This window comes from Girardinichthys multiradiatus, chromosome 23, assembly GCF_021462225.1.
Source record: "Girardinichthys multiradiatus isolate DD_20200921_A chromosome 23, DD_fGirMul_XY1, whole genome shotgun sequence".
In the NCBI taxonomy this organism is placed as follows: domain Eukaryota; kingdom Metazoa; phylum Chordata; class Actinopteri; order Cyprinodontiformes; family Goodeidae; genus Girardinichthys; species Girardinichthys multiradiatus.
Window position 1 is genome coordinate 27,991,821 of NC_061815.1, and position 24,182 is coordinate 28,016,002.

At 41.2% G+C, this 24,182-nt stretch overlaps 1 protein-coding gene across 2 annotated transcripts; it reads right to left on the reverse strand.

The window, feature by feature from the left end:
* Positions 1-919: 919 nt before the first annotated feature.
* Positions 920-22,452, reverse strand: clcf1 (cardiotrophin-like cytokine factor 1). 2 transcript variants are annotated; one of them, XM_047352709.1, is made up of 3 exons: positions 22,250-22,452; positions 4,458-4,609; positions 920-2,194 (listed from the first exon to the last, which is right to left on the reverse strand). In XM_047352709.1, the coding sequence occupies exons 1-3, from the start codon at positions 22,266-22,268 to the stop codon at positions 923-925; spliced, it is 1,443 nt and encodes a 480-aa protein (XP_047208665.1). In that variant the 5' UTR covers positions 22,269-22,452; the 3' UTR covers positions 920-922. The 2 variants fall into 2 exon arrangements, with proteins under 2 accessions (XP_047208665.1, XP_047208663.1); XM_047352707.1 differs by lacking the exon at positions 22,250-22,452 and adding an exon at positions 7,882-8,016.
* Between the last annotated feature and the right edge of the window lie 1,730 nt (positions 22,453-24,182).

Consider the following 24,182-nt stretch of genomic DNA (forward strand, 5'->3'; position numbering starts at 1 on the left):
AGTTCTGACCTCTGGGGCCAATAAAAAGCAGTATTTATTTTACTTTGATAGCATAAATGTGATTGTGGGAAAAGTGTCTCCAATACTTTAAAATACAGTGTAGCGTTACTGCAAAAATGCTTTATTTTAATTTTGGTTTTTAGGCTCAGAATTTCTAAAGCTGACAAAGAATGGTGGTAGTTGAAAAGATAGAAGCCCAAGTTGTGAGTACCACACCTAAAGCAGCAGAAAAAATATGTCTTTGTGTTTTACCACTCTGCCAGGATCGTGTATGTAACTCTGTTGTAGGGTTACAGTAAATTACAATTTCCTCAATAATTACTCAGCAATACGCTTCTGCTGGTTAGTATGAGCGATCACTCTCTGACTCATTTCTCCTTTCTGCCTTCATCATCCCTTTGGGCATTTTTCCTCCTCTCTTGTCTTTTGCCCATTCAAAATTTCTTTCCTTCTTCCTTTAGAGAAAATGAATGTTTGCTGATTCACACATGTGAGGTCAGTGAATCAATTTGTGCTCAATGGCTGCACTGTCTGTCTTGCTGCTGCTCACCCGGCTGGGTTGTGTCTGTGTTGTTCGAGCCTAACCACTTACAGTGGTTTTTCTGTTGATCTATGAGCTGTGAAGTCACGTAACTCAGACCTAGTCTCAGTGAGTTTATCTCAATGACCTCCTATGTGCGGTCAGAACAATTATGTCATGGCTTTGTGTGTTTTATGTTCCAGTAGCAGAACTGGTGACCAGCCAAAAAAGTCCTTTATCCGCCGTTTCCAGTATGGGATGAATGAATGAGTTCAGTATAGATGTGGTAATGTGCTTAGAGATCTCAGTTTGCTTCCTCTCAGACTTTGTGAAAACAATAGATTTCCGTCTTGCTGTACTTTTATGAGTCTTTGTTTCCTTGTCCATTCCAGGCTAAATGTCTCAGCCTCGGAGTCTCTTCTTGAGACGGTTAAAGTCCTTGGCCGATCTCCACAACCAGCTCTGCAACTCTCGCAGGATCCAGAAACCCTCCACCTTCCTAGCGAAATCATTCATTGTTGGCCTCGCTGGCAAGAGCGATGAGGACGTGGAGGAGGAGGAAGAGGAGAGCAGCGGACTCAGCGGAGGGGAGAGAATGGAAGTGCCCCTCTGTAAAGAGAGCGGGACGGGCTGAGGGAGAAGGGTGTGCTCCTCATCCACTCCAAACTGATACAAAAAGGAGAGAGTAGAGAGGGGAGGTTGGAGGGTGGGGTAGAGAAGAGAGCGAGAACGCCGGTGGAGCTGGTGGAAGGAGGAAGAGGAGGCTGAATCTATATCTGCATGCTTTTCCTCCTTCAAAACTAATCCCCTGTTTGTTTCAAAAATAAATCCATCTTCTCTGAGGGAGTCTCTGTGATCTGAATTCAGACTGAAGCTGTACGGATTGTTGTTTATTTGTTGATGGTTTGTGGTTTCTCCTGTGCCCAGATATGAGACTTCAACTCTGATTTTAGGCTCCCTGTCCTTCTCATCTTCATTCTCTTCTATACTCAACAACCGTCTCCTTCTCCCCCAGCTTTCCATCTTTCCTTTTAGCTCATGCACCTCCTCCTCTATTGTGTCTACTTGCTGTTCCCTCTCCTCTCTTCTTACTCTTTCTCCTCTTCCCTTCTCCCTCAGTACACCACTCCGCCCTCCAGGGGTGGTTGCCTCGGCTCTCTTTCCTGCTCTCCCTCTTCTTCTATCCATCATGTCGCCGTCCTCCCTCTCTCCTCTGATCATCTTTATCCGACTCCTTCTCTGGCTGCCATGCTGACTGGGCTCTGTTCTTGACCCAGCTCTGGATCTGTACAGGGTCTGGCTCATGAGCGGAGCTGGTCGGTTGACCCTTGTGCCCCTCTGCAAGTACTGCAGCTCACCAGCTGCAGCTTGAGAGGGAGATGAATAACCGAGGGAGTTCATGAGCGCAGAAATGGAGCCCAGCAGTCCATCCAGACCGGTGCAAAAGTGCAGCAGAGATGTTTTAAGAGAGGGGCAGAGTGTGGAGCGGGCCAGCTCCCTGACAGCAGCCAGCAGAATAGAGTAGGCCCTCTGGTTCTGTGCGAGGCGGGCTTGGTTCTCCAAGCCGTGCCACAGCTCCAGTCGGGTGGCGGCACTTGGCAGAGTCAAAGCTGTACTGTTGGGCCGAGGAGGGGAGAAGTCTTTCTCATTGAACGGCGGGCCCAGATACGACAGCTGGAGAAAAAGACAACACAAGAGATTAATAGATGTTTAAAATATTATATATTCTGTTACAAACAGGGCTGGCTTCACCTTGGTTCAATACATAAAATATGAGATGCATTTCTGATTAAGCAAAACTGACATTGACAGCTCACACATTTCATTGATATCAGTTTATTCAATTGTAAAACCAAAAGGGAACGATTCTGTCATTTCTACACGTGAACCCCGTTCAGAATAACACTAATACAAGCCGAACAGCAGCTTAAACAGTCATGAATGAAGGTGACTTTGCAGTTTGACTTTGTTTTGTCTCCCAACAAAGTTACAAAACAGCTAGATTAACCACATTGTTTGAATAGAAATCTTCCAGATTTGGATTGACAGAGTTCTGCTGACACATTCCCATATCTCAGCAAATTATTTAGGAAAATAAGTCCTCGCGAGGCAGGCAAGCCTGCAGCAGCGTTTGGAGTATAAAATAAACAACATCATTATTTGATCCCTATCTCTGGTTTTTCCTCGCTTGAAAGTAGATGAAATTCTTCAAGAACTAGACTCCTGTGGGGATATTCTTTAAAACTCAAAAATAATGAAAAGAAAACCAGCCTGTAAGCCGAGTAAAGAAATAAATAAGCTGAATGAATTCTCTTTCTGATAGAAACAATGTCCTGTTTGAATTTTGCTGCTGCCAAGTAAAGAAAAAGGAGAAGATGGATAGTTGATAAATGGTGTAGATCAGCTATAAAAGCCTCTTTAAAATTTTTGGATTTATGGCAATGCTAGAAGTGTCTAAATCCTTTGATCTATTTGACTTGGATTTTAGTTGAAGCAAGAGGGAGGAAAAAAGAAGACAAATGTTTGACTAAAATAAACTAACTTCTCTTATCATCTCTCTCTTCCTAATATTGATCTAATCCCTGAAAAAGATGGATTTACGACAAATTTAAGACAAATTTAAGACAAATTTAAGCTATCAGTACAACACTACAAATATTTGCTTTGCAGGTTCAAAACCAAGAGTTTTTCATTATTACTAAAAGCAGAATTAGAAATGAAGAGGCTCAGATACAAACAACTCATTTTACTATTAACATAAATTTTGCTTTTAAAAATTTCAATTTTGGAAAGTTCGTGGTATTCTTTTCCATGTGGGGTGTAGTCGCTAAATGGCGATAAATATACAAGAAGTCCATTCCTTTTTCAGTATCTCTCCAGATAGTTTGAAGTCTAGGATCCTGTCTATTGCTTTCTTCTCTTCAGCTCACTCCGCAGGTTTTTTTTTTAATGTGTTTTAGGTCTGGGGACTGCAATGGCTATGGAAGACTGTTGATTTTGTAATTCCTAAACAATTTTCATATAAATATTTCCTTCATTTTTGATCACTATCCTGCTGAAAACCCAATTTGACCACTTATTTTCAATTTCTATGATGTTCTGGTACTTTAAAGAGTTTATTATGTTGTGCACTCTTACAAAGCTCATTGGATCTTCAGAAGGGAAACAAGCCCACAGCATTACAGATCTTCCACTATGCTTAACAATGAGCATGGAGAGCTTCATGAAATATTCAGTAATTGTTTCAAACCAAACCTACCTGGAGTGTTTGTTCCGAAAAAACTAAATCCTAGTCTCATCTGGCCAAAACACATCGGTCCAGTTAAAGTCCCAGTAGATTTGAGCAAACTTAATGTTTATGTTTGTGAAAGTAGGACAGAAAAGCCTTTTTACTGACAAGATCCTCCCAAAAATGCTTTATAAATAGCATCTAATGGTTATTATGGAGACCTGAAACAACCAGGACATCACACTCCACTCACTGTGTAGTGGCAAGATAAACGTAGGTCTTGGTACTGCCTTGTTTGACATATTTCCAGCTGTTAGATTTTTTTTTATTATTGTTCTGATTGTATATAAATGTGAGTTTAGATGAGTAGCTTTTTTCTTGTAGCCATTCCCTGACTTATAAAGTTCAGCATCTGCTCCTCTTGAATGTGATACTGTCTTGTTTTTCTCACTTTGTACATACAAAAGAGAAATGGACCTCTGTTTAACATCATATTTATTCCCCAGGAAACAGGTAGTCATGGACTGGTCTGCTAATTAAAAGTTTATGGACATTCTGATCAACTTTCTATGGAAAGTGTACATTTAAAAAATCGGAATTGTATGGAGCTGCCAATTTGAGTGAGTTTGTTAAAGTTTCATGAAGAGTGAGCTTCTTAATTTGTCCCTGCATGGCAGTGTATAGAAAGAATCTCAGAGAATCACTCACATATACATCTTTAATTTCCTTGAGCTGGTACTCCAGGTATTTGGTCAGCTCATATGTGCTTTCGATCGAACTTCTCTCACTGGCCAGGTTGTGGGAAGGATCCACAGCTGCGGCCACAGCAGCAGCCAGCAGCACTGCAAGCAGATGACCAACTGTGGAAGGAAAATCGAAAGATTAAAGGCTGATTAAAACTCAGGCAATTAGAGATGTTTCCATAATGACGTGCATGTCTTAGGTGTCCAAATGTTAGCATGCACAGCAGAGCTATTTGATATGAAAACAAAGAGGCAGACTTTTTTTTAGCTATTATTTTCTCAGATGTTTTGTGATTATTTCTACTGGAAACTGGGTTTTGTAATAAATGTAATGACTAAATGGACAAAATAACATTGAGCAGCAGTTTCCAGGCTTTACCATCATTGAAATAATAATAAAAAATAAAACAAATAATAAAAAACAAATATATATATATATATATATATATATATATATATATATATTAGGTTTATTTATTTGCCGGTATATGGTGATGATCCCATCTATTTGCACCCTGTCGGGTCAGAGTTACCCGACACTGCCAATGAAGCAGGTTTATTCCGGCTTTACATTAAACCACGCTTAATAGCTCAAGACAGTCAGACAAATGGCTGCTGTGTTCAGGGTTCACACACATGCTTACACGTATGTTCATTCTCGATCAAATCCCCCACAAAAACAAAGACATGGCTTTTTTTACCATCACAAACAGTGATGGGTTTGCATCAGCTGCGCGTCCTCCTTGTTTAGGTTTTAGCCTGTTTGTCTAGATGTTTTAGGTTACCATGTGAGTTTTTGGGAGAATGTTTGTAGATGACATCCTATATGTGGATTAACTTTGCATTGCTGTGAATGTATACACTGATGTTGTGTGTGTTTGAGGAAAAGAGAGAGGAGATCAGAGGAAGGGGGTGTGGGGGTCGTAACACTAAAATCCTTTCAGAGCCCAAATCTCTGGTTTCAAACAGAGAAAATTGGAGCTGAAAGGTTGGTTTTCGACACTAAGGGACTTCATGTACATCTGCCTCTCCTTTTTGTTGCACTATTCGGATGCTTTCACTTTTTTCTCTTCTATATTTCTCCAAACGCAGCACTTTTTCCTCTCCCTGCACTCTTACATCCTTTTCCATCCTCTCGGCGCTCCCTTTCATCCTCTTGTCGCCCAGACAGAAAGTCGTGATTCATGCTTGTAGAACATGCTGCTGTTCATTAGGTGTGAAAAGTGCATTGCACAATATTTCTCTCAGTCGGCCTCCATCTGGAACAGACACACCTCAGCCAGCCATCCTGTTGCCCCACCAATTAAATTCCTTTCTCCTTCTAAATTAGTCACAGTGTACTTAAGCCTTCCTCTCTTTCCCTCCACAATTTCTCCTCCATTTCCTTTCTGCCTCAGGTAAAAAAAAAAAAAGAAAAAACAGCAGCCAATTAACCCTGATTAGCTCTCCAGCTCCCTCCATTTTCTTTCTTTCAACCTCCACGATGGACCCCACAAGAAGAAGGAGCGACCTAAAGGGAAATCCTTCTGACATCTTTCAAAACATTTAGCTTTAACACGCTGTTGGGCACTCTGAGAAATGACCTTAAACAGCCAACGCATTTTCCCTCTGACTCAGCCTCTTATATTTCCCGTATCGGTACCCACTCCCAAACAGGGTTGGGTAGAAACTCACTGTTCTTATGTATGCTATGCAACTCAACGGACAAAAATGTACAAACTATTCAGCTGCAGTTCAGTTTGCATGTTTAGGGTTGTTCTCCTGCTGGAAGGTAAAACTCCATCACTGTCTCGCGTTTTCTTCTTGAATTTTGCTTCCATCTTCCCATTAACTCTATACCCTGTCCCTGATTGCAGCTCTTCTTGTCCAGGTTGTAGGTTTAGGAGGACAGCCATGTTTTGGTAAGTATGCAGCTGTTATGAACTACATCCATTTTTGGATGGATTGAACAGTGCTAACCCTAACCCTGTGAGATTTCCCAGGCTTGAGAGACTCTCATAACTTTCTTGGTCTTCACCAAGTTGTTTGTTCACTAATGTTCTCTAACAAACCTCAGGGGCTTTCACAGAACAGCTGGAATCATACTGAGATTAAACAACACAAAAGCAGAATCTTTTATGGTGATTTTGCACTGTGTACAAATGCATGCCACACTTTTTAGATTTTTACTTGTAAAAATGTCCAAAACCGAGTATTAGCTTCATCCATGTTATAACTATTAACCACTTTATTTTTGTCCCTTACCTGCAATCCTGTAAAAATACAATTAGGTCTGTAACATGATAAAATGTGGAAAACAGGGTATGAACACTTTTACAAGGCATTGCATTTAAAGAGGGAAACATATACACACCGACATATGTTTTGTTTAATATGCCACAAAACAAAGCCTGGGAAGTAATTAGAAAGAGAACAAATTCCGAGCATAAATCCACTTGTTACAAATTGTAGTAATAATAAGACAAAGTCACAGTGATGACACATTTTCCCAAGATATTGTAACCCACCCAGCAGGCTCGCCCTCACTCCAACCCATATTTGGTAAATGAGCTTTACTGGCAGATTGAATGACAGTTTGGGAAGCTGGCAGTTTGAAATTAAAACAGGATTAGAAACGCTTGTCACTGCAGTGACATGAACGAAACCTGAACAAACATCTCCCTAACTGCTCATCTGGAGGCACAAATTTAATATAGCTGCAAACGCTTCTGCTACCTGCTCACCTTCAGCTGTCGACAACATTAAAAAAACCTCCTCAGACTATTATCTAAATTACTGAGGTTTAGCCATGCAGTTCCCGCATGTTCCCACAAAGACACACACCTCGAAATCAGTCAACCAGGGCAGCCCCTGCCAGCAGAGCCTCTTCCGTTCTCCCCAACTGCAAAAGCCTCATCACCTGTCAGATGCAACGTGCATCTTTCAGCTGTTCATCAGGAGCTCATGGTGCCACCAAGCATCCTCCATTACCCCCCAAAATTCACCAGAACATCAGTGACTCACAGTTAACAGCCTTGAAGGTAAGTGGGTTGCATAAAAAAGGCATAAACAGGTAGCAAAGAAAATGAGTCCTGGGAAGAGGAAGGAATAATTTTCTTGGTAAAAATCAGCCCAAAGTGTTTCTAGCGGCTCCTTTTGTCTGCCGCCACATGCTCAGAAGATGATTGCCAGACGTGAAACGCTCTTGTTGTTTTGATTGAGCTCTGACATCTATGAAAGCAACCTTTGCTGCGAGTGAAAACAACCCCTCTTTGTACGAGTAAACTGAGATAATTCAGACTCCAAGTTGTGCTGTTGTTACATAATATTAGATTGAGTAACTGCAGTACAGTCGGCATATAGCCTGACTTCAAGGCGAGCCCTACAGGTTCGAGGCCGACTGCGTGTACCTGGCAGTGGAAGCACACTCCGCAGGGCAGGGATGAAACCAGAACATTCTCCGTGGAAGGATTGTATTACAGCAACACCGGGGTTCCCTCCAATGGTTGACCGTGACCTGCATCTGTGCATCCTACACTACGTGCATGCACATCTGAGCTGCAGGCACTCACACACACACACACACACACACACACACAAACAAAGGGAGAACTGTCATTCACAGCACCTCATATTTTTATCTTGGGTCTGTTCTCTGGTGCAATGTCAGATGTGGCACTCTGGAGTCTGGCTGCCATCTGCATAGCAACACAAAAAGCTGAACATGGACAGCTTCTGAGCCCCCAAATAGGTTTAAATTGAACATCACCACAGGGGCAGAGTTCAGAGTTGAAATTTGGGGCATAAGGATATGTTTGGGGGCAAAAAGAAGCTTGTAGGACAGGATACTTTACACCCTTGATGGTGTTATGGTAAACCAGTGACCCGGTGTTTGTGGATGTTGTAGCACTTCTATCCGAGAGTGCTGGTATGTCATCTTTCACAACATGCACCACCATTTGAGGTTTCAAACAAGCACTTAAAGAGAATTTGGTACGGTGGGAAAACCATGCGCAAGTAAATGTAACCGGTCTGCTCCAGGAAAAAGTGGCTGCCAGAAAAAGGTTGCCCTCCATCACTCTAACCACTTGAAAGAGCTCCCAAACAGAGAGAAAACATAATGTACGTGCACAGAAGATGTTGTTAATCAGGCCAAAATTTATGTTTATTGTTTCCCATGTGACAATGATTAGGAAGGCTAAAGTAGATTGTCATGATGTGGGTATAAATTTGGAGACTGGATTTAACCGTAAACGAGACCAAGCTGTGTTTTCCAGACCTAAATTTGCTACATGCTTTGATTCTGTTGAAGCAGAGAAGCTGCAGTGGAGAACAAAACCAGGTAAAATCAGTTACACAGCGAACCCAGATATTTACCTACACTAAAAGCACGCATTACCTTTTCGCTCACTGTCTGACATTAAATCTGAATAAACCTTTAGATTAAGGTCAAATAGGACTACCAAAGTTATTTGTATTTTCTAAATGCCAAATGGAAAAGAGCTATTTTAGGGTGTTTTGGGGTTGGGTGTGCATTTAAAAAATCTGGGAAAGCCCAGATAGCAGTGTTATGGCTTTGGAAATGACATCATCAAAGCGAAGTTATCAGGAAGAGAATTGCTGACTTTCACGAGGATGAGTCATTCATGGGTACCATTTCCAGATGCCTCATCTGTTAAAACAATAACACAGAAATAAAAACACAACGACAATGTTCAGTCATCATAAGGAGATGGGTTCTGTGTCCAAGAGATGAACATGTCTCTGTGTGCATATCCACCGCAGAACAAAATCAAAAGTCTCTGTGAAGTTGCTGACTGAAGCTGGTAAGAAAGTGTCATTATCCACAGTAAAACGTTTCCTGGACTGGCATGGGTTAAAAAGCCACATAAAGCAACATAAAAGTTAGATTACAGTTTGCAAACGCACTAAGCGACAAATACCTTAATTTTCTGAAACATGCAGTGTGGCCAGATCAAAATACAATGGAGGTGCTTAGGCATATTGACCGTTGTTGCATTTGGAGGAAAACGGAGGAAGATTGCAAGCCCCAAAAAACTCCATCCAAACAGAGAAGTGTCAGATCCTGGTCATTTTTGCCTGCTACTAACCCTCTTCCACCAGTAGGGGCGTTAAGAGCTGAGGAGCTGGTCGTCAGGTGTTTCGCATGATTGTCATCAGCTGGAGGACTATAAGAAGGAGGCGAGCCAGTACTTTGATGCCTGAGTGTTTTGCCTCTTCGTGGTATTTTACCTGGCCAAATCATGGTTTTGATTATTGCTTGTCTGAGAAGATTCTAATTCTTGTTCCTTGACTAATGTTTTGTTTTTGTCTCAGGTTGACCAAGCCTCGCTCATGTGAGATACCTGAAGGAACTTTCCAATAGCTTTTTGGACTCTGGATTCTTGTTTATGTTCCACTGGCAACCAGATTAGAGATTGTTCTCACAGCTTCATGCGAACCCTGTCCACCCTCCTCCAAGCCTCTCAGGACTCATCTGCTACGGCAGTGCTGCATAGCCACCTCTTGCCAGGATCACAACCTCTCTCCCTGGCGGACTTAACTCTACCCAATGTAAGCTTTCTCCATAGAACATATTTGAGAATTTCAGTTGTGGGTTGTTCACCAGCGTTCATTCTTTTTTTCAGTCTCCTTGCTACTGCGGTTTCCTGCAACAGATTTCCTAATAAAAGTTTTACTAAACGTTTCTCTGTTTCTTCGTATTTTTCTGCATGTGGGTCAAGTCAGCCATCAACATTATGACAGAACACTCAGGCCAGCCTGACCCCGCAGAAAAATTACGGAGAACCGTTTCGGAACATGGTCTGACGATTCAGGCGCATGATTCAACCCTCTGTTCGCTCCTAGAACAACAGCGACAAGTTAGTCAACAGCTTGGGGAGATGACGGCACTCATGCAGCATACTTTAAGTATTAGAACTACCGCACCACCGGGAGCCGCTGCAGAGCCTTTGGTTACGCAGCGACTTCCGCATGGCCGAGACGTCACTTCCCCCTGCCCGGAGAAATTTTCTGGTGAGGTGGGAGGTTGTCGTGGATTTTTGTTACAATGCTCCTTAGTATTTAACCGTTCCCCACAGTCTTTTCTCTATGATGATGCAAAGGTGTCTTATATTTTAGGGTTGATAATCTGTCCATCTTCTTCTCCACTGGGAGCTGGGTTTTTTTTTTTTTGTTGGCAAAAAAGATGTATCCCTCCGTCCATGTATAGATTACAGGGGACTAAACGCCATCACGATTAAGAATAAGTACCCTCTACCCCTGCTTTCATCAGCTTTTGAGCCAGTTTATGGTGCCACAATATTTACTAAGCTTGATCTTAGAAACGCTTACGACTTGGTTCGAATCCGCCTGGGAGATGAGTGGAAGACGGCTTTTAAGACCCCACTCGGACACTTTGAGTACCTTGTGATGCCATTTGGATTATGTAACGCACCTGCTGTTTTTCAAGCCCTTGTGAACGATGTGTTAGGGGACTTCTTGAACCTGTTCGTTTTTGTTTACCTCGATGACATCTTGGTTTACTCAAAGACTCCTGCAGAGCATCATCAGCACGTCCGGCTAGTCCTGCAGCGCCTCTTAGAGAATCAACTGTACGTGAAGGCCGAGAAGTGCGAATTCCACCAGTCATCCATCAGCTTCTTGGGCTTCGTCCTTGAGGGTGGGCAGGTTCGCGCCGACCCCAATAAGATCAGGGCTGTGGAGGACTGGCCAATTCCAACAACCCGAAAGGAGCTACAGCGGTTTCTTGGTTTTGCCAACTTTTACAGGAAGTTTATTCTGAATTACAGCCAGACGGCCAGTCCCCTCTCAGCCCTGACATCCTCTAAGGTGTCATTCACCTGGACTACAGAAGCAGACAACGCATTCAACGCTTTGAACACTAAGTTCACCCATGCACAAGTACTCGTTCATCCGGATTCAGCTAAGCAATTTGTTTTGGAGGTGGATGCTTCGGACACCGGGGTGGGGGCGGTGCTCTCCCAACGCCAGGATCTCGACGCAAGACTCCATCCGTGTGCCTTTTTCTCTCAACGACTATCCACAGCAGAAAGAAACTATGATGTGGGTGACAGAGAGCTCCTGGCTATTAAGTTTGCCCTGGAGGAGTGGAGGCACTGGTTGGAGGGCGCTGAACACCCCGTGCTGGTCTGGACAGACCACAGAAATGTATCATACATCCAGTCAGCAAAACGGTTAAATCCTAGACAATCACGTTGGTCTTTGTTCTTTTCTCGTTTTAATTTGTTGATCTCTTACAGACCTGGTACCAGAAACATAAAGCCAGATGCCCTGTCACGTCAATTCTCCACAAATGAGACGGAGGAATTAGCTGCACCTATCCTACCTCCTAGTTGCACGTTTGGAACCATGACCTGGGTGATTGAGGACTGTGTGCGGCAGGCCCTCCTTGCTGACCCGGGGCCAGGATCTGGACCACCTAATCGGATGTATGTGCAAGACGCCGTTCGGTCTCGCCTCATTACCTGGTTTCATGCTTCAAGGTTTGAGGTCCACCCAGGAGCTAGTCAGACCATTGCCGCAATAACCAGACGCTTCTGGTGGCCCACTCTACATCGGGACGTTAAGGACTATGTATCTGCTTGTAGAACATGTGCTCGAAACAAGACATCAAATCGACCGCCTGCTGGCCTTCTACAACCACTGGATGTTCCACCTCGACCTTGGTACCACATCGCCGTAGATTTTGTTACTGGCCTTCCAGATTCTCATGGTATGACGACTATTATGACAATAGTGGACAGATTTTCTAAAGCCTGCCATCTTGTACCCCTCAGGAAACTACCATCCACCTTCCAGACTGCCAAGCTTTTGGTCAAACACGTGTTTCGTTTGCATGGAATTCCCCAGAACGTGTTATCTGACCGGGGACCTCAGTTCACCGCCCAGGTATGGAGGGAATTCTGTGCAGCATTGGGGGCAAAGGTTTCTCTAACTTCCGGTCACCATCCGCAAACCAATGGCCAAGTAGAGAGACTTAATCAGGAGATGGAGGCAGCTCTACGCTGGGCAGCATCCTCCAGTCCCACTGACTGGAGCGACCATTTGCCATGGATTGAATACTCACACAATTCACATGTGTCCACTGCCACTGAGTTTCCCCATTTGAGGTTTCGCTAGGGTATCAACCACCCCTGTTTCCTGCGGATGAAAAGGAGATTGCTGTTACTTCTGTACGACAGCACGTCCGGCGATGCAGACGGATCTGGGCGGCCACTTCCAAGGCATTACAGCGGTCTGCTGCGGCCAACAAGCACTACGCCGACAGACGACGGACCCCCACTCCTGCCTATAGCCCGTGTCAGCAGGTGTGGTTGTCTACACGGACTGTTCCGCTTAAGTCTCTGTCCCAGAAATTATCTCCCAGGTTCATCGGTCCTTATGTTATTGATTCTGTGGTTAATCCTTCTTCTGTACGTTTACGTTTACCCCCTAGTTTTCAAGTCCATCCTGTTTTTCGTGTATCTCAGATTAAGCCTGTCCAGTCCAGCACGCTCTCCCCTCCGGCCGTGCCCCCTCCACCTGCCTGGGAGTTCCAAGGCCACCCTGCCTACTCGTTCCGCCGGATCGTGGCCTCTCGTCGACGGGGAAGAGGATGGCAGTTCCTGGTGGATTGGGAGGGTTACGGTCCCGAGAATCGCCTCTGGGTTCCCTGGTCTTTCATCTTGGACTCTAACTTGATTCGGGACTTCTGGTTGTCCCAGGCCAGTTCGTCTGGACCGCCCGGAGGCAGTCGTTGAGGGGAAGGTGGTGTCAGATCCTGGTCATTTTTGCCTGCTACTAACCCTCTTCCATCAGTAGGGGCGTTAAGAGCCTGAGTGTTTTGCCTCTCCGTGGTATTTTACCTGGCCAAATCATGGTTTTGATTATTGCTTGTCTGAGAAGATTCTAATTCTTGTTCCTTGACTAATGTTTTGTTTTTGTCTCAGGTTGACCAAGCCTCTCTCATGTGAGATATCTGAAGGAACTTTCCAATAGCTTTTTGGACTCTGGATTCTTGTTTATGTTCCACTGGCAACCAGATTAGAGATTGTTCTCACAGCTTCATGCGAACCCTGTCCACCCTCCTCCAAGCCTCTCAGGACTCATCTGCTACGGCAGTGCTGCATAGCCACCTCTTGCCAGGATCACAACCTCTCTCCCTGGCGGACTTAACTCTACCCAATGTAAGCTTTCTCCATAGAACATATTTGAGAATTTCAGTTGTGGGTTGTTCACCAGCGTTCATTCTTTTTTTCCGTCTCCCTGCTACTGCGGTTTCCTGCAACAGATTTCCTAATAAAAGTTTTACTAAACGTTTCTCTGTTTCTTCGTATTTTTCTGCATGTGGGTCAAGTCGGCCATCAACATTATGACAAGAAGTACAGCGGTGGCTGCATTGTTTTGTGGTGGTGTTTTCCTGCAGGATGGACTGGTAAACTTAGGTCCAAATGGACAATGATTGTAACCATACCGCCAAATTATCTGAAAAGTACCTTAAAGAAAAGTAGCCATCACAAAGCCCCGATCTCAGTCCCATAGACAATTTGTGAGTAAAGCTGAAAGGATGAGCGTAAGCAAGCAGTCCACAACCTACCCACAAACAGCAGTTCGGTCAGGAGCAATGGGCCAAAATTACAGCAAAATAATGTAAGAAGCTTGTGGAAAGGTCCCCAAAATGTTTGACCCAATCATGCAGTTTTAAAGACAATGCTAACAAATACTGAGAGAATGTACACAAGCATCTCAATTTATAGAAAGTAAATTTAAAACATAACATAAACCAAATATCTCTGATTGATATGGTATTAAACAAAAAATTAAAAATAGGTAACCCTAACTGACCCAGAACAGGAAAAGTTTAGTCTGATATAATGTCTGATAGTGAAAGAAAGTTTGTATTTTTATACAGTGTATAAAAAAATCTATTCTGAAAATTTCCCGTTCAACTGAATTATAAAAAACTGTAAATCTACCCACTCACACCTGACAGAAGAAACCTAAAACTCCATAAAATGCTCTCATGACAGACTGAAATTGTATTACAGTGAAAGCAAACTTTTACATTTTGGCCTGGAAGAGATTTAAAATCAGACACATCAGAAACATTTAACTGCTTGAAAGAAGCAACAACAATGTTTTGGGAAATATATTTAATCTCATCTTCAGTCTCTTGGAGATGCAAATAAATAAGTAATTTTAAAAAATAACAAAATAAATAAATATTTCTGCTGGCAGAATCAATTAGGCATGTTGTTATTTATTTATTTATGTTGTTTGTTTATTTATTTGTTGTTGATTTTTACACAAAGGGGACCATTTAATCTATTTCTATTTTAGTTATTAAATAGAAATCCTGGGAAAAAAGGAAACACACATAAAGATGTACAACATGAAACAAAAATATGAAAGGTGCAAGTTATAGAGGTGAAAAAGACTCGAAGAAATGTCAGAGCCAAACACATACCGACAAGTAAGAGGATTAAGGAATGGAAACAAGATTAAGTGTTTTGGAATCTGGGATTGTTCTCAGCCTAATGTTACAGAAACTGCTTGCTGAAAATTGCAAGGCTTTCTCTAAAACATCTTTTGCATTACAGACACAGAGGCATGAAATGAGGTTAAAAGCCAAAACTGTGATGAAAGGGCAAATTATAACAGTTTGTAACAAAGATAAATGGGGAAAAGACCATACAAATCCCTTTTTTACTGTTCAAGCATTTGACCTGACAAACATCCAAGTCAGATCGAAATGTTGTCAGTTCAAAAAATATTACTCCCACCGTGCAGATCAAGAATGCAAGCCTTTTCTCTATTCGCTCTCACAGAAGGCTTTTACAGCCCGGCAGTATTGTTCTTTCATGTGTGCATAACACCTTGTTTTCATTCATGTTCCAAAAGGTTAAAATATGATTGACCGAAGAGGTTTTAGGTTTAACAGTGGCAGCATTTCAGGTGATATAACCATTTACTTGGTCAACTTATTCAGAATACCGTAGCAAAAAAAAGAAAAACCTATTCCGGGAAAAATCAACAGCTATAAAATGAAAATTTACTATTTTTTATGTTTACTAACTTTGGATCAGCCGGAGTCTTCAATTAAAAACGAGGTGAAGAAACAAAGATGAACGAGCTCTACAGGAGATCATAGCCACCAAAACAGTGAGCTTAATGGAAAACACAAAGGAAGGATACAAAACTGCAGTAAAATAAATAAATTCTTTGTAGCATGTTTCATATTAGCTTTAACTAATTTGCTGCTTAATAAATCAGTTTAACTTGTTGATGAGTGCTAGAAATGAGAAAAGGTCAAAATATTTAGCACTTCCCACCCGCTGGTCTTTAACAGTCGTCTTTAACTGATGTACGTACTGTGCAAACTCCCTGAGTCATCCCACGTTTACCCCATGTTTAGCCTGCAAGGAGTCTGACTTTTTACATGCCTGCATGAGTCATAGGTCAGAGTTAAGTGCCTTAACAAACAAACCAAAACATTGCTCTGAAAATTATCAGGTTGGACTGAAAATTACTTGACTGAAAACAAGTGAAGCGCAGCCAAAGTTTAAAGGGGAAAAGATACTGATGAAGATAAACTCATTTCAAGGACGTCTTGCTGCTTGAAACTAAAACGTAAAGAAGTTGGTGATGGTTTTAAACTTTTGCCCAATCCTTGATAAATAGAAATGTTGCACTTAGACGATTATATAGTTAGAGAGTTTCGTATATTCTACCACATATGTGTTTACTAAATATTTCAGTACACACATAAAAAGGTTTTTTAATGCCTTTCTTCAGAAAGCCAACCCATCTTCTGTCCTGATTTACATAATTATTGTCATGCAGCTAACGTGGCAGCTGGAGGCTGCCTCTGGGAACGACTCATCAGAGCCAAACTTACACAAGCTGTTTTTCCACATTTATTTTAATAGAATAAACAGTCATTTTTATAACCTGGTTATTTTTTCTCCTGCCACAGCACTTTCCTGAATGCTGAGCGATAAGAGGCCCAGAAACGCATGAGGACACTGATGTGAGGTGACAGAGGCACAGGCGAAAAGGACAGATACATGTGGGGTTGGGGTCAGTGTTGTGTGTCTCTGTACAGTTGAAGGCCAGATTTATGAGCAGCCTGTCCTCAATCAAGCGTGCATTCCTTTGCTAACTCAACACACACACATGCATTCAGAGTGTGCAGCAAATCCATATATCCAAAGGCATCACTGCATCTAAAATGCATCTAAAGATTGACATACGAGCACTAATCAGTGTACTTTTCCATTCTCTTCTCCGTGGAGATTTCCTTGACAGAGTTCGCTCATAAAAACCTCTAACAATGGAGACACTCACAGAAACATCAGTGACCCAAAAAAATGAGCAACAGAAAACAGTCCAATAAAAGAGATCCTATAAAAATTATGTTTATTCCCAGAAACTCCATTTCTCAGTGTTGTAAACGCCACGTCTTCTGCTTTGTTTCCGCTTTCGCCTTGTTGTCTGTCTCCCTCTTCACCTTATAAGCTGATCTTATTTTTTAAGTCGGAACATTCCTGTTGCCTCATTTTTTTATTGTCATGTTTGGTTTCAATTTCATTGTCGCCTCATCGGTCCCAGTCTTTTCTCCAAATCCGCCTGAGACATCACACTCTCCTCCCTCCCCTTATCTGCTACCTTATGTCGTAAATGGGTTTCACTCATTCTCCTACATATGTGCCATTCATTCCCATGTTTTTGAAGCACGTCTAAAACTTCCTAATTGACATCTCTGATCCACATTAAAAAAAGCTTACTCGTTCCGTTATCTGTCGCTACATTAGAGAGCTCTAAAGTAATTTGTACAGGTATTTAAACCCACTTCAAAATTAACACAAAGTTGTTTTATAGTGAAATAAAAGGAAACGGATACATAGATTTCAAATGTTACTATTTGCTAATGAAAATCTAAAAAGTGTTGCATGCACTTGTATTTAGTCACCCTTTACTTTGATACCCTTAAATAAAATCTAGTGCAACCAGTTGCGTGCAGAAGGCATCCAATTGGCACAACAATTACCAACCCCACAGCTAATATGTTTGCCACTCTAACGGCCCTAAATAGCTATGGTGCACTGAAAAAGTAATCACACCCTGTTAACTTTTTCACATTTTGTTGTCAAATCTCAGTCACAAATTTCAATATATTTTTTAGGGATTTTATTTTGTTTATTTTTGTCATTGAACAACACAACGTAATGCAAAATTGTGACGTGGAGGTAACATGATAAATGCTGAACACACCATGCCCACTGTCATACGTGGTGGTGGTAGCATCTTGCTCCGGTGGTGCTTTTCTTCAGGAGGGACATGGAAGCTGGTCTGAGTTGATGGGTGATTGTTGATGAATGGAGCTAATTACAGGGCAATACTGGAGTGCCTGTTAGAGGCTGCAAAAGCCTAGAGACGAAGGCTTCAGCTTCCACCAGGACAATAACCCAAAACATAGAACCAGACCAACAATGGAATGGTTTAGAACAGTCAGACTGATCCATGCAGTCAAAGCCCAGACCTAATTTAGTGGCGAATCTGTGGTAAGAGTTGAAAATGTATGTTCACATACCCATCTGGCTGAGCTCGAGCTAATTTGTAAAGAAGAATGGGCAAAACCTTTCAGCCTCTCGATGTGTAAATCGGTCACAGACATACCCCAAAAGATTTGCAATTGTAACTGCAGTACAAGGTGGTCCAATGAAATATTGACGCGGGGGTCTGAATACATAAGCACGCCACACTATTTGGATTTTTATCAGTTAAAACTTTTGAAAACAATGTATAATTTTCCTTCCAGTTCACAATTATCAGTTTTGGTCTATCAAAATAAATTAATGAATACAATCCACCAAAGGTTGTGGTTGCAACATGACAAAAATGGGAATATGCTAAAGGAATATGAAACTTCTATAAGGCACTCTACTTGCTGTTTCTGATATTCTTTAAAATTTACAGCTTCTTGGGTTTTTGGGGGCCAAAACTAAAAGCCACAAATTTCATTCTGGGAATTTCCTTTACAAAATGTGTTTTTAACAGAAATAGTTTCTTTATGATGCCCTCTCTGCCTGTTTTCTACTTGTTCTTTTGTTAACTCTATTTACACCAAGAGTATAATTATTCTATTCTCAAAACAGCTTTAAATGTCAGCAAATGAAAAATTGCTCATTTACAATATTTACTATTTTCATCAGGGCCACAGCTAACACACTTGGTGTTCTTGCACAACGTTTAATCTGCAGAAAGAAGCAACGTTTACCACTATATAAAACTCAGAACAAAATAAGTACTTGAGACTGATATTTTCTTTAAACTGCATCACTCAATTTTTCTTATTAAATTGGTAGCGTCTATTCACCTCAGGATATGTTTTATCTGCTTGTAGAATGAAGTGAAAGCATATTATTATTAGCTAAATTTGAAATATTGAGTGCTATGAGACGATTATAATATTCTTTTTTGGTTTTTGCCGGTGCACATTTGCAGTCAGATTACATTAAGTTTAATCAGTACTGCTTCAGATAAAGTTCGTCTTTGGAAGCTTCAGTGAGAGGTTGTGTACAGTAGAAACCTAAAGGAAGCTTCTGCTAAGCGAAATCATTGAGGTTAACATTTTGGTGTCCAGAGTTGCTATTGAATTTTAAAGCAACCAGTTGGACTTCTATGTAAAATCAGTCAAACTCACATAAGACATAATTTGTCGTCTACAGAACAACATGTCATGTTTTTTTAATTTTGCTTTTCAGTTGTAAAGCATTCATTTTTCAAGATAAAACCTGCCTCCTAAAAAACAATGCACGCATGCCTCTGGTGACATCATACAAGGCATAATCAGAGTTATTTTGAGGCTTTCCATTTGTAATTTTTTTTTTCATTTTTATTTAAACTTTCTAAATCTAATTCCTCCTTGAACTCTGTTTACTTGTATTCCCATGCATCTGCAGAAAATTCTTTCACCCATAAATGAGAACACTGTCTGGATTTCAGAAAAAAACAGGCATTTGTAAAACAAGGAGTCTGTTTATGACTGGATGGGAAGTTGAATGCTTCGCAATCTAAGTGAAATTTGTTAAACGTCTCTAGTCTGCCATAGTGTTTACTAATTAATGCCTGTTGATTATCTCGATTATTGTGCCTCTTGTGATGTCATCAAACCCAAATACACACAAAGCTCACACTGGCTAAACTTTTTTATTATTTTGTGACATCCTGCTGTAGAAATCCACACAGCTGCCATTTTACAGTCAGTGTCAGTTTATTAGGAAAAAATCTACTTAATAGCATATTTAATTAATTCCTCCACAGCTGCTCTGTTGTAGCTCAAGGTGCATTCTGTGATGTTTTAGGCAGTTCAGTCAAGGTTACTGAGATTTACTGAGGAGTTTTGTAGGCGGCATCTTTTTAAATTGAAATGTGAAAAAAAACCAAAAACTTTTTGGGTTTGGACTCCCAGAAGGCAGAGAACAGTAAACATCTTGTCTGCTGCTCGCTTTTCTTATTTTGACAAACTGAAATTTACACTTCTGCTTTTTAATTGTAATTTATTTTATTCTTTCTGTCAGGTTTTTTTTTTTTTTGTTTGAGAATGTTACTCTGACAATTTAAACACCAAAAGCACCGGCTGCAGCATAAAAATACTAGCCACGTGTGAGTCATTGAGACATTTTAATTAGTGTTATGAGTGGACCTTTTAGGTTTTGCACAGGAAAAGATGTGTTAGAGTCTAGTAGGATAGATGGGGTGGAGGGGGAGGAGGAAGAGGAAGAGGAAAAGGTGGAGGGGATGGAGCGTTTTCTGAAGCGAGGGGCCATGTTAATTTGGGAAAAATGTAAACAGCATGTGTAACTGTTCAAAGCGTGACCGACTCATTTTATATCAGCCCCCCCTTCCCTCTTCTCCCCTCTGGGTGCTCCTAACTTCTGTCAATCTGTACTGCATTAACCCTTCTGCAGCCAGTTTCCCCTCTCCTTTTATCTGTCTCTCCTTCCTGTCCCTCACAACCACACACACATAACCACACACACACACACACACACACGTAACCTCGTCGCTCCACAAACCGTCCTGACATGTACGCACCGTGAAGAATTGTCTTGAGCGAATCAGAAGATGTGAAGGGGTTCAGTTTATCCTCCTTTTTTCCACATCTCTCTCTGTCTCTCTTGCTTCCTTTGTTTCTTCTGATTGGACCTCACTGATCCAAGACACACTAAAGGTTTTATCTGAAACACACCGAGTCTAATGCAAGCCTCCCTGCAGTTTTTTTTTTCTCGTTTTTACTCCGTGAGAGTGTGTGTGCAGCAGCAGCATCAGGCAGAAAAGGAGCTATTCAGAGTCAGTATTGGTTGTACCTGGAGAGATCCATGCTCTGAGTGTCAAAGGAAGCAGCTCAGCCTTTTATTTATTATCCTTTTAAAGTTTTACTGAATTTGCTGATGGTTTACTGGTTTCCACCATCTGGCCACCCAGATGGGCCAAGTGAGAAAGGCAGGAAAGAGAAAAAGGCATCCAGTGCATGATTTCAGCACAGATTCTGCTCCTGTCTTTCTTTCACACACATCCTTTGTGTGTGTGTGTGTGTGTGTGTGTGTGTGTGTGTGTGTGTGTGTGCAGCCACAGCCAGCACTCAGTGTGTCCTTTCACACCTTGACTAAAGTGAATCATGTACTTTCTCATATCAGTGACAGTTAACTAGACAGGAGGCTTTGGCTGCTCCAACCCCCTCCAACCTCCATCATTTATGCAACTTTTTACTCATTTTCGTAAACTTTTCACTGCTCAGTTGATTTTATTGCATTTTAAACGAACAGATTTTATCCCAAAAGTGGCTTTCTTTCATTTTATTTAACTCATTCAGTGGTTAATTGCATTTTTTTTCTCAATCAGTTTTTAGCAGTGGCTCCACCAAGGGGGGAACAAAGGGGGCCACTGGTATACAATTATTGTGATATTATTTAAAAAAAATTTTATTAACATCAATTTAAGATGAATGAGTACATGAGTTGAAACTGGATTTATTTGTCAGTTGGGTGGGCTACTCCCAAGATTTTTTGTTGACCACCCCCGTTGGCAAACATCTGGGGTGACCCTGACTTTTAGAAAAAGCAAACCAATTATTTTTTAATTTAATCTTACAATGTTAACAAAATACAAGGTAAAGAGAAATATTAGCAGTTAACTTGCCACAAAGAACTGGTCATTTTGAATAATTTTCGCACAAACATGGGATTAAATTTAGATTTGTGCAGCTTACTTAAAGCTTTTACAAACATTCAGGCAGTGGTGTGACCAAAAGGTTGAGTCTTGAATACAAATTTAGGAGCGGATGGAACAAGAGATGCATTAATTGTTTAAACAGGATTTTGATATTTTGTTGACCTTGGTGCCCTGCTTGATTGTGTGTCACTCATTCCTACCTTGCTAAGGTAGGTCAGAATTTACAGGAGTTGCTTTATTTTAAAAGCATGGCCACGCAATATTGCGGGGCTAAGAAGAATAATCATGCTCTAACCTATCAAATCAACTCATTTTTTCAAGATTTGTTTCCATTGGAAACTAAAAAGCCCCACCCCCCTCACCCCCCTACCACCTCTTACAATACTTTCTGGAGACGCACCTGCGTTTAAGGCCAATTTGCAACTCGATAAATGATGAACAATGAATAAGTCAAACAGTTTTGAAGACTAGACATTAAGTTGCTTTTAAAGCTCAAATATCAAATTTAAATGGTCTTACCTTTACAAAAGCCTCTCATTATCTCCAGCTCTGTTTATTCCGTGTTTAAGGATGAAAAATGTTTTATAATTTCTCTTGACGTCTTGGCGCAACTTTGTGAGAGAAAATTAGCCAACAGGTGATGTCCTCCCTCCGTCTTTTAAATGTGTGTTTTGTTGAAATAAAAATCTATACAACACATGAATCTTTCTCAGGACTTTCTCGCTGAGTTGTGTGGTCCGTGTGACAGACTGAATGACGGCGGAGCCTTTTTGTAGTCTATTCCTCCTCCTCCTTTTCTCCCATTCCTGCCCTCCTTTTCCATCCCTGTCTCCTCTTCTTCCCTCGTTATCCTCCTCCTCCTCCTTCCTCGGTGATTCACCGGGGTTGACGCACCAGTTGACAGAGCCGCTGAACCACGGGACTTGTCACAACTCATTCCTGCCTCTCATCCGCTCGACATCCCCGCAAAACGCAACCTGACTGCGGCCGTTTGATCTTTAATCTGCGGCACTTTAATAAAGCGACGAGTCCGGCTGGATCATCTCACCTCAGGCCAGGAGGACACGGCAAATCCGACAGCGCAGGAAACAAGGAATTACTGCAATTCCCTCTCTAAATTATAGATTTTTATATTTGTGTATATATAGAGGGTTTCGTTTTAACAAAATTCTAGGTAAATACCATAATAAAACCAATGACGCCATTTATTTATGTATTGATCTTTTTAGTTTTGTAATTACATAAATGATTAAATCATTATCATAAAAAAGGATATGAGTGAAATGGTTTTACAGCAAAATAGGACTTTGTTATAAAATACTTTTTGTCTATTTTTGTAAAGTTGGTAAGATTTTAAGCATTAAATTAGGGGGTTATCAGTATAAACCTAAGTTATCTATCCAAAATAAATAAATATTGAAACTCACTGAAATATTAACCCTCATATTTTAAATTCAAAAAAAATAAATAAATAATGCCAACAAGCGATTTCTTTAATCCCCGACTCTTTTTTTATTTTTTTTATTTAGAAAAATCAGAGCCGTTGGCTGCACTATGGTGCAGCTCACTTCCCCGTACATGCGAGCTTTCCCTCCGGTTGGTTGTCGTACTCTCCACGGTCTAAAAACATGCATTTTGTCCAAATTACCTAAATATATTCGGTTATTTAATTGGCCAGTGTAATTTGCCCGTGAGTGCGTGTACGCCTGGCCTGTGATGGACGAGCTACCCGACCTTACGCCGTCTCTCGCAGATTGACTGAGGATGGACACCAGCAAAAACAAACCCCCCTCACCACCCACCATGCAAGTACCAGGCCGGTATAGAAATTAGATGGATCCATAACTGACGTTTCGTTTAGGAAAAAAATAAAACTTAAATCATAATTGTATAATGATGAACAGGGCCTTAATATTTAGAAATGAACGTTTAAGAGATGTAAATTTCCGCACAATTTTAAAATAATAAAAAAAAATTTTTTTAGCCATTTTGTTCAAGTTTATATTAATTTATTATTAAGTCTATCGACGTCAGATGCCCGCATAATATTGCGTCTTCATGCAAATAATCCCAACGGACTTCTTTGGTCAAATTCTTCCTTATTTAAGACGAAATCCTCAAATCCGTTAAAGTCAAGCGGTGAATGTGTTTGAATAAAGTGGCCTACTTATTTGAGCTGACAGTGGAGGTCCCCAGGGCTGGATTATTCGGAGCACAGAGGGGACCTAGGACTCAATTCTTCTTTTTTATGTAACAGGAGATTTATTTGGGAGAGCGCAGCAATGAAAGGATAATCTCACTTGACAGGGTGGGAGCATTAAAAGGGTTATGATTTAAGACAGGCCTTCAGGCCCTCCTTTGAACGTGTTCTATTAAGCTGGTTACTTTACTGCTTGTGTTACGTTTTTCACGTTTTCACTGCATTCTTCTATGTGTTTAATCAAGCTACAAA